At 51.5% G+C, this 11,414-nt stretch overlaps 1 protein-coding gene across 1 annotated transcript; it reads left to right on the top strand.

Annotated features, from left to right (window-relative positions):
• The first annotated feature begins 5,175 nt into the window (after positions 1-5,175).
• Positions 5,176-5,716, top strand: LOC119562523. Its single transcript, XM_037875715.1, has 2 exons — positions 5,176-5,535; positions 5,594-5,716. Exons 1-2 carry the CDS (start codon positions 5,176-5,178, stop codon positions 5,714-5,716), a joined length of 483 nt encoding a protein of 160 aa, XP_037731643.1.
• Positions 5,717-11,414: the final 5,698 nt, after the last annotated feature.

Consider the following 11,414-nt stretch of genomic DNA (forward strand, 5'->3'; position numbering starts at 1 on the left):
GTCATCAAGGCGAGAAGTCGTGGAGTCAATCAGGACGAACCCGTGAATTCTGTGCTTTCTCACTGAGCTACTGGGCGGTCACGTTAATATAAATTTGGTGGGACGAACACACAATATACTGAGCTAGCCGCACGAACCTCGTAGCGAGCAGACCACAAAAATCAGTTCTTATACATCTGGCGCTCAACTTTATTGTCCCAGCAGTAAAAGAAACCTAAACAGAATGGGAAAGAAGTGGATCTACCGGCTTAAAAAGGAGGACTTCGCCAATGTCGCACAAAGGCTTAATGTCACCCTGGACGGCAGATAAGAGGACATGAGAAAGGCATTATCCAAGTATTACTCAGAAACGGATAATGACCTACAACTCGTTGACATCTGGGCCGATTTGGAAGCTACATACTACGACAAAGCCGGCCCGAGCATCACATTAACGAACGCCGAAGGGGACAACTTAGTGGCAAGCCTGAGCGTTGACAACCTACAAAAGGAGGCAAACAGGAGAGAATCAAGCCAAGACAGGAAAATAACAGCGCTGATCTCGAGACCCAGTCAGTCAGACTATGCAAGGATCGCCAAACAAGTCCGCGAAAGGTCGTTCAGGTTCGACGGGGCGGAAAAACCTTTAGAGTTCCTGGAGCAGGTGGAATGGTCCGCCAACATATACGGCTTGGAATTAGACATGATTCCCCGAGCGATGCCGGAATTGCTTAAGGGAAAGCAACAACAACAATGGAAAACCTGGGCGGAGTTCATAGATAGTTTCCACACATACTTTCTACCGAGAGACTTCTTCACCAGGCTGGCGGATCAGGTCAGGCAACGGAAGCAGGGCTTCAGCGAGTCGTTCAAGGACTACATGATTGACATGGTAAGGCCACTTAATTATTCCGCTAAAGAGACCCTAAGGATCATCAAGGAAAACTGCACCCCCAGTCTAAGGATCTTCCTAAGGGCATACAAAGTGTCGGACCTGGACACGCTGATGATATTAGCAGACGAGTATGAAGAACTCGAAAAGGAGCGGAAAGCGTTCGCGCAGGAAAACAAATTCTCAAAGACCAAGTCGGCATCGCCAGCGCAGGTAACGAGCAGAAGATGCGAAGAGACAGGAATTCAGGAGACACGGTGAAACGACCAATGGTCGCCACCTAACCGAGGACCACGGCACCAGGCAACAGGAGCACCACGCGGAGGCCAATGGACACCACCACAACAGCAACAGATGCAGCCAGCAAGATGCTACCTCTCCAAACTAACGGAAAGCTGATCGAGGAGGAGCAGCAGTTGTCCGCAGCGGTGACGATTGGTGGGGGCACATACAAGGCCACAGTCGACACTGGGGCAACAGCAAGCTTTATAAGCAAGGAGCTGGCGGACGACCTGGCTGCCCTCGAAAAGATTACGAGGATACGACGGCAAGTAAGGTTGGCAGACGGAAGATGTGGCGGAATCGATGAGCAGCTGGAGGTGGAAATCGCGTTCGGGAACAAGCGACTGATCATGAGCCTGCTGATACTACCTGGGGTATTGGATTCATTGGTGTTGGGATGGAACTTTCTAACACAAGTCGGTACCGAGATTAAGTGCGCTGGACACGAAGTGATAATTCCGGCCAGGAATCGTCACAAGGGATGGCTCGAGGAGAAGCTATCGGTGGCAGTCGTACAACGGGCAAGCGAAGATGACGACACGACGAAATTCCTGGAGGCAGAGCTATCGAGTTTCAGCAGCATGAAGGGAGCGTCAAACATGGCAGAGCATCAGATCACGGTGAAAGACGACAAACCAATAAAGCAGCGATACTGCCCCAAGAATCCGAAAGTTCAATCCGAATCCGGAGATCAATGCGAAGGTGGACGAGCTTCTCCAAATGGGATACATAGAACACTCAACAAGCTCATACAGTTCTCCCATCGTGATGGTTAAAAAAAGACGGGCAAATGGAGACTGTGCGTCGACTTTAGGCAAATCAACGCCAAGTCTATAAAGGATGCCTACCCGATGCTCCGAATAAATAGCACGTCTGACAGCCTGGTATTACTGGCCAGGAATGCACAGAGACGCCCGAGCCCACGTGCGAGGATGCGAGACATGCATGAGATTCAAGCCGAATCAGGTGCAAATGGCTTGGAAAATGCTGACGCAGGTGCCAGAGGAACCATGGGCCACGGTATGTGCGGACTTCGTCGGACCCCTGCCGCGTTCGAAGCACGGCAACCAAATGCTGCTGGTATTGATAGACCGGTTCTCCAAGTGGACTGAGTTGGTGCCGCTGCGAAGCGCGACGGCCGAATCCCTAAAGAAAGCTTTTAAAGAACGCATAATCGCGAGGTATGGGGTTCCCAAAATAGTCATAACGGACAACGAAGTCCAGTTTGCCAGCAAAATTTTCAAGAATTTCCTGGCCAAGCAACAGTTCACAGCTCCATACACCCCACAGGAGAACCCGACTGAGAGAGCAAATAGGACGGTGAAAACAATGATAGCGCAGTTCGCAGGGCACAACCAAAGAAACTGGGACGAAAAATGGCCGGAAATCGTGCTGGCAGTAAACACGAGCGTTTCAGAATCCACAGGTTACACACCGTCGTTCATTACCCAAGGCAGAGAACCAAGACTACCGAGCGCCCTATACGACAGAGAAACCGTAGGGACCGGAAGACCGACTGAGACCCCGGAAGAGAAAGCAAACAAACTCATAGAAATCTTCGAGATTGTAAGGCGGAACATGGAGAAAGCATCCCGGGATCAGGCTAGGAATGATAACCTAAGGAGGAGGCAATGGACGCCAAAGGTGGGTGACGTCGTGAGGGCCAAGGAACACCACTTATCAAAAGCGGCCGAGGGGTTCGCAGATAAATTGGCCCCAAGATTCGACAGACCTTACAAAGCCATGGGTTTTGCGTCAACAGTAATCTGCAAAATACGACACATAAACACAAAGAAAGAGCGGACCATCCACGTAAGCGAGCTGGATCAGCAACAAACGGAAAACACAAGCGAGCGGCTACAGCAAGCAGACACAACAGGCGCAATACAACATTGAAAGTCCAAGAATAACTCCAAAGATTCCCAAAGAGGGAAAAAAAAAGGTTCAAGGACATCTCCAAGTATATTACGAAAGTCCAAGGATACCTCCAAGGATACCTCCAAGGATTCCCAAAGGATACTACAAAAAAAATCCAATGACATCTCCAAGGATGCCCAAAGGATACTACGAAAGGAGTCCAAGGATAGCTCCAAGGATGCCCAAAGGATACTACCAAAGGAGTCCAAGGATACCTCCAAGGATGCCCAAAGGATACTACGAAAGGAGTCCAAGGATACCTCCAAGGATTCCCAGAGGATGCTACGAAAAGAGTCCAAGGATACCTCCAAGGATGCCCAAAGGACAGACCTTACAAAGCCATGGGTTTTGCGTCACCAGTAATCTGCAAAATACGACACATAAACACAAAGAAAGAGCGGACCATCCACGTAAGCGAGCTGGATCAGCAACAAACGGAAAACACAAGCGAGCGGCTACAGCAAGCAGACACAACAGGCGCAATACAACATTGAAAGTCCAAGAATAACTCCAAAGATTCCCAAAGGGGGAAAAAAAAGGTTCAAGGACATCTCCAAGGATATTACGAAAGTCCAAGGATACCTCCAAGGATACCTCCAAGGATTCCCAAAGGATACTACAAAAAAAATCCAATGACATCTCCAAGGATGCCCAAAGGATACTACGAAAGGAGTCCAAGGATAGCTCCAAGGATGCCCAAAGGATACTACGAAAGGAGTCCAAGGATACCTCCAAGGATGCCCAAAGGATACTACGAAAGGAGTCCAAGGATACCTCCAAGGATTCCCAGAGGATGCTACGAAAAGAGTCCAAGGATACCTCCAAGGATGCCCAAAGGACAGACCTTACAAAGCCATGGGTTTTGCGTCACCAGTAATCTGCAAAATACGACACATAAACACAAAGAAAGAGCGGACCATCCACGTAAGCGAGCTGGATCAGCAACAAACGGAAAACACAAGCGAGCGGCTACAGCAAGCAGACACAACAGGCGCAATACAACATTGAAAGTCCAAGAATAACTCCAAAGATTCCCAAAGGGGAAAAAAAAAGGTTCAAGGACATCTCCAAGGATATTACGAAAGTCCAAGGATACCTCCAAGGATTCCCAAAGGATACTACAAAAAAAATCCAATGACAAGGATGCTCAAAGGATACTACGAAAGGAGTCCAAGGATAGCCCCAAGGATGCCCAAAGGATACTACGAAAGGAGTCCAAGGATACCTCCAAGGATGCCCAAAGGATACTACGAAAGGAGTCCAAGGAATCCTTCCCAGAGGATGCTACGAAAAGAGTCCAAGGATACCTCCAAGGATGCCCAAAGGATACTACGAAAGGAGTCCAAGGATACCTCCAAGGATTCCCAGAGGATGCTACGAAAAGAGTCCAAGGATACCTCCAAGGATGCCCAAAGGATACTACGGAAAGAGTCCAAGGATACCTCCAAGGATTCCCTAAGGGATACTACAAACCGACTCCAAGGATACTACAGGGCAACCACAAAGGTGCAATGAAACACATAAAGGACATCAGGAGAACGTTAAGAACACAAAGGGAGCAAGCCAGAGCGTCTAAAGTCTCGATTGGGACTGATCGGAGGAAAGAAAAAAAACACGCATCAACAGTCTGCCGAAGGAAGGGGGAAGACGGCACAGAGCTGAGAGCTGTACCGTAGATCTGGGTAGTAAGAAGGAGAGGCCGAAGGAAATAGCGGGATTGAGCAAAGAGGAAGGCTCGGAACCGAGGTGTCGTTGAAGGGAGCCCAGGCTTCATATGAACAATCAAAATCGACAAGCATCATGAGCACACGTGTGAGTAGGAGCGAAGCGCGCAAAATGATGGCTGCCCACCAGCCGTCCGGAGGATCCAGCCCGGGGCAAGGATGGTCGACAGCCCGGCCTACCCGAACCTCGCGGCGGATCTCCGGGCGGGGCGTCCCCGAGCCGGTCATCAGCTCCGACAGCGACGTCGAGTTGGTAGAAGACCCGCGGGAGGAGCAGCGGCGATGGCGGCTTCGCAAAGCAGTCAACCGGGCCGACGGTAGCATACCGACTGGCGCGGCGGAGGTCGGAGCCGCCCCAGGACCAGCTGGCTCCCAGTAGCCATGCCGAGTCTGTGGCAGCGGCTACGTTGGAATTTCGACGGAAGTGCGAGGCGCGAGGGGGAACGAGGAGCGGCGGATGAAGGAGATGGAGGAGTCGCCGGAGTGGCAGGCCCAACAGAGGGCGGCCGAGGAGGAGGAGGAGCAGCTGTGGGAAAACCCAGGGTACCCACCCACGCCGAGGTATGCGCCCGAGCCCTGCATCCCGCCGCCAGAAGTGGCAGAAGACTGGGCGTCCTCACCTCCGCGGTGGCTGCCCAAAATCCCGCCCACACCGCGGTACGAGGGGTCACCGCAGTGGACGCCAGCACGACCACCCATGCCGAGGTTCGAGCAGCCACCACCGCAGCAGCAGCCACCACCGTAGCAGCAGCTCGAACGCGAGCAGCCACCACCGCAGCAGCAGCCCGAACGCGAGCAGCCACCACCGCAGCAGCAGCCCGAACGCGAGCGACGCCAGCAGCACGAGTCCGATCCGCCGCAGCAACAACACATCCGGACGGACATACCGGAGGCACACGAGGAGCGGCCGAATAAAGTTTAGATAAAAGAAACAAAACAGAGTTTAAAAACCGGCAAAGGACGGGAAACGCGGCTGAAATAGGGGCCAGAAGAAAGGGGCATACATTGCAGCTCCGGCATCCTGAAATTCACATTGGGTTAATACAAGAAGTAGCCAAACGATACCAGAACACTCACCTGCAACGAAGCAAATGCGAAGTCCTGTCCGCACCGGCTCTCGAGTGTTGCCAGCGTGGAGCCAGGCTCAGCCGGCTGAGGACGATTGAAGGGCGTGAGAGGAGAGAGAGGTCGCATGGAGAGAGAAAGGATGAAATAGAAAGGAGTGAGGAAATGCGAAAACTTACCTAGAAAGTTGTTAAATCACCATGAGCCAGAGAAGGGGGCGCCTCGATAGGCGATCGATTGGCACTAGATGAAAGTGCGATCGATGGGTACACGAAAATGGTAATATCGGCCAAATGTGGATATATCGCAACGCGCAGGTGGCAACGCCGCACCGTCGGTACCGATATGCGAATAAACTTAGATCCCGCACGAATGGTGTGACCAGGCGGAGGAACCAAAAAAAGGAGTAGAACGCAGCAATGAGCAGCGAGCTGGGGATCGATAGCCCACGATTATCGATGTCCCAGTGGGGTCATAAAAATATCGGAGCGGGAGATTCAAGTTACTACTAGGAACATGACCAGCGCTGCAAAAACTCAACGGACTTAAGAGCGTCGTGGGAGCATCGAGGGAGCAACGAGGGAGCGCCGCGGGAATCACAAGGACTCGAAGGCTAGGATAAGCATGGAAACGCCAGAGAGTAGGAACACGTTTTAAATGTTTCCCGAAGTAATGGGGGAATGTGAGGAGTTGAATAACTCCCCACAAATGGAAGCAGCAGCAGATGGCCGGCCGCTTACTAGATACGTGGCGAATTCGCGTAGTAACGGCCCGCCGAGGATAGTTTGGAGACTTGGATGGAGAACGAGAGAGTTTGGAGACCAAGGATGGAGAGCGAGATAGTTCTGATACCAAGGATGGAGATCAAGAGAGAATGGAGACTTCGCGGGCAAGGGACTCCACCGGACTTTGGACTCTCCCGTGAACTTTGGACCGGGAGAAGAAGTGCCACATCTCGGCAGTGGAGCGGCACACAGGCGTGCCACAAGCATCTCGGGAATCACCGGGACGACAGCAGTGGGCGGAGCATCGATTGGAAGCGGTACGTTAAGGACAAGTGGGTCAACCAGGAGGCACGGATTTTGGACCATGCGCAAAAGGGAAATAACGGTTCCCGGAGGCCCTATATAAGGCCTCAGAGCGCTGGCAGCTGGATCAGTCGATCACAAGAAGTCAAACCGTCAAGATCAATCAGATACCAAAGTGAACAATCAAGCAACCAGATAATCTACAAGGGAGCAACAGCAAGTCGATTCGCCAGAGAAGCAGCGTTCGGGATTGGGATACCAGGAATCTCCGAATTGAGACGCAGGTAGCTGAGGTTCAGAGGGCATCACACGGCTAGGTCAAGGTGGTCGATTAACCCTATCCACAAAGTCCTGGCGTTACGACTGGAGAGTATAACAAGCCAGAAGGGAGAGCGGTCGATCGGTACGGTCTCGAGTGGAATTGTCTAGGAGAGCCCTACAGATTCGACTTGCGAGGTCCCGGAGCGACGTGCCCGAACCCCAAATATAACAAGCCAGAAGGGAGATCGGTCGATCGGTACGGTCTCGAGTGGAATTGTCCAGGAGAGCCCTACGGATTCGATTGCGAGGTCCCGGAGCGGCGTGCCCGAACCCCGAGTACCAAAAGCCACGCGTAAACGTCCCGGACCAAAAGCAAAAGGGTGAGGCTAGGGTGGTACGTTCGTTTACACTAGGCGTGGAAGCGAAGTAAAGCGCCAGGCAGCTTCCTGGCGTTCCGCCTTGACTGTCCGCGCGGGCTGAGGAGAAACCCCAGTTTGACCATCCGGGACAGAGCAAGGGACAGGCGGCGGTGTGTCGAAAGGAGCGATCCTGGAGAGCGCAGCTTCTGTTCACCCTAGTCTGAGAACGGTGACGCTTCCCTAAGCCCTTACGGCTGTTCCCCCTCGCGAGTCCGAGTCGTTACCAGCAGTCACCAAGTCACGCGTGAGGAGCGAGCAGCGAGCGAGCGTCTTCAGGGAGCTGCGAGGATCTTCAGGGAGCTACGGGACTGGAGCACCGAGTCATCAAGGCGAGAGGTCGTGGAGTCAATCAGGACCGTCGGAAGTACCGAAGGTCACAAACGACGAGTCAAGGCCAACCAAGCTACCAAGACATTGTAATAATATACCCGCAATAAACCAACTACGAACCCGAGCTACTGGGCGGTCACGTTAATATAAATTTGGTGGGACGAACACACAATATACTGAGCTAGCCGCACGAATCTCGTAGCGAGCAGACCACAAAAATCAGTTCGTTACAGTACTCTCTACTGTTATACTCTCTCCACGCTTAACGCCAGGACTTTGTTGATAGGGTTAATCGACCGCCTTGACCTAGCCGTGTGATGCCCTCTGGACCTCAGCTATCCGCGTCTCAATTTGGAGATTTCTGGTATCCCAATCCTGAACGTCTCGACGTAGCAATCTTGCTCCTCGTAGGCTCCCACGGCGCTGCTTCTCCGACGACTCGACTTGCTGTTGCTCCCTTGTAGATTATCTGGTTGTTTGATTGTTCACTTTGGGTATCTGATTTATCTTGACGGTTTGACTCCTCGTGATCGACTGATCCAGCTGCCAGCGCTCTGCGGCCTTATATAGGGCCTCCGGGAACCGTTATTTCCCTTTTGCGCACGGCCCGCTGGATCTCTCCACTCCGGGTCCAAAGTCCGTGCCTCCTGGTTGACCCACTTGTCCTTTACGCACAACATTCAACGGAGGTTCTGCCCAATGCAGGCGTCGCGCTCCACTGCCGGGATGTGGCACTTCTTCTCCCGGTCCAAAGTTCACGGTGCACACGGCGGTCTCCAAACTTTCTTGAACTCCATCCTTGGTCTCCAAACTCTCTCGTTCTCCATCCTTGGTCTCCAAACTCTCTCGATCTCCGTCCTTGGCCTCCAAGCTCTCTCGTTCTCCGTCCTTGGTCTGCAAGCCCTCTCCTCGCCGCGCCGTTACTACACGAATTCGCCGCGTATCTGGTGAGCGGCCATCTGCTGCTGCTGCTGCTTATATTTGAACTACGTTGAACGGCATAGAGTACACTAATAGTGAGTTAAAAAATTATTTTGCAGCACAAGGAATAAAGCACGAGCATTCCGTAGAATATACCCCTCAACAAAACGGTACAGCCAAACGTGAAAAGAAATGGCTTGCTGCCTGATGTTACAGGCTGCACTTCCTGCGATCTACTGGGCCGTAGCTGTAAACACCACGAACTATATTAGAAATAGATGTCATTCAAGAAGCCTATGTGGAGAAAAGCCCTTCAAACTATGAAACAATCGCATCCCAATTGTAAAGCATATGCAAAAGTTTGGGCACGATTATAATTACGAGGACTTCATGGTGCTTCCAATCGACATCTTTATTGAAAAGAACCGGGAGCAGTCGATCGAGCAGCAAATGATGATCCCGAGCCAGAGGACTCTGAGCCAGATGACACACAGTCAGAACCTGAAGTATTAGCGAAACGTGGTCGAGGAATGGCAAAGAAGCTTTTAACAGATAAACCAGGAAGGCCCAAATTAATTTACAATCCAATAAAAAAGACCAAATCGACACATCCAACCAGATTCGATTTCAACAGCGCCTATTTGAAGGAAGAGGTACAGGAAGAGGTGAGGAAGAGCTGTACATCAGCGTCCCACCTGAGTTCCAAGATATATTGACAGCAAAAGAAAAGAAGATATGTTAAACAAAAGCTTAAATATATCCAGGAGCAGAGAAAGATAAATAAAAATGGTAGAAGAAGAGATAGAAGGGTTCCGATCCCGCGGGACCGCCGAAAAGCTATACTTCGCGGGACGGATGTTGGTCAGGTTGCCGCCCGTCCCTATGGCTCGTTGCGTCGACTCCGTTCTCGACGCCTTAAATCCTTCAGGATGCCAGCGGCCATGCTGGCTACCACATCCCACGCGTCTTCCTCAGATACCGTGCAGAAGCTGCTTGTGATGCGCAGTGCGCAGCGTCTGTAGACAGCTTTGCACTGGCGGCTGTATGTGGCGGTCTTCATAGCCTCGGCCCATATGGGCGCGACGTACAGAATAGTAGAGGTCACCACTGTGGCTATGATCCTTCTGCTGTGCTGCTTTGGTCCTTGAGATGGCTGCAGTCGATCTAGATTCTGCATACGCAAGGTGGGGCTTGAATGATAGCCTGTGATCGATCAATACCCCAAGGAACTTGATTGAGGCACTTGTTTCTATTGGATTGAGCCGACTCACATTGTTGCCTTCTCCACAGTCTTCCTGCTGCTTATGAGCCCTGCCTCCGTTTTGTGATCGGCCGGTCAGGTAGTCCGAGATTCCCATGCGATGAAGCGCTTGCAGGACAAGGTTCCAGTTGGCAGATTTAAAGACGTTCTTGACATCTAGGTAGCCACCTAGCCACCTTTCTCCTTCGATTGCGATAGCAGCCAATTGGGTGACCGCTTGAATCGTGTCAATGGTTCGCGCCATACCTCTTGCTCTGGGAATAGTGTTTCCACTATCCTTTTTAGGCTGACTGGGCATGTCGGTGATGGCCGACTAAATACCCGCAGCCGTTTTGTGACGAGTTTATATGCGAAGCCCCATGGGTTGGAGTCTATTTCTTCGCATATATTGTTAAAGCGCCTGCGTTAGCTCTCTTTTATAGTTTTTTCCAGGGCTCGTCTTTTTTCCCTGAAATATATTTAAAGTGCCTTCCTCTTAAGCGTTGGTATGCGCGTCTTGCCCTGTGGCAGTCTTTCCTGGCTTCCGCAATGGATTGGTTCCACCAGTATGCAGGTCTTCTTCTTGATGGGATTTTCCCTCTTCTCTGCATAGATGCATCACAGGCTACCTTGGTGTACTCTGCGATGTGGTTTGCCCTTTCTTCAGCTGAGCCGCTCGAACAACATCTGTACCCTCTCCACGTCTAGCGATTCTATTTTGTACCCTGGCACGGTCTTAGGGTCTCGTGGTAGGCCACTTTTAGAATTTATCGTGCAGATTATTGCTGCATGGTCACTACCCGTGTAGGTGTCACTAACCTCCCAGCTGGAGCCCGAGGCCAATTCAGCGTTCACAAATGTGAGGTCAATGATAGAACTGGTGCCGGCTCTTGAAAAAGTCGGTTTTGTTCCAGAGTTCAGCAGCACTAGGTCAAGTGCGGCGAAGCTCTCAAGTAGCGCCCTTCCCCTCGCGTTGGTTCGGGGGGAGCCCAACTCCGTAGCCCAGGCATTAAAGTCCCCGGAAATTACGGCGGGGCGATTTTCCCGGGCGTCTTCTGCAATCTCTTCGAGCGCAGATGTTGCCTGGGGAAGGCTAAGACTTGGCGGCAGGTAACAGCTATAGAAAGCTATACCGTTCACTTGGGCCCTAGCGAAGCAATTTCCGCATTTTTTCTTGCTAATCTGTCGCCTTGGATTACCGCAGCTCCATATTGCCAATTTTTTGCTATTATTTGTTACCCATTCTCCGGAATTTTTATTCCTGTATTGCTCGCTTATGAGTGCCATGTCTACGTTTTTCTCGATGACATTTTGCTCTAGCAACGATTGGGCAACCTCGCAATGGTTTAGGTGAAT

This window comes from Drosophila subpulchrella, unplaced genomic scaffold, assembly GCF_014743375.2.
Source record: "Drosophila subpulchrella strain 33 F10 #4 breed RU33 unplaced genomic scaffold, RU_Dsub_v1.1 Primary Assembly Seq54, whole genome shotgun sequence".
NCBI lineage: Eukaryota > Metazoa > Arthropoda > Insecta > Diptera > Drosophilidae > Drosophila > Drosophila subpulchrella.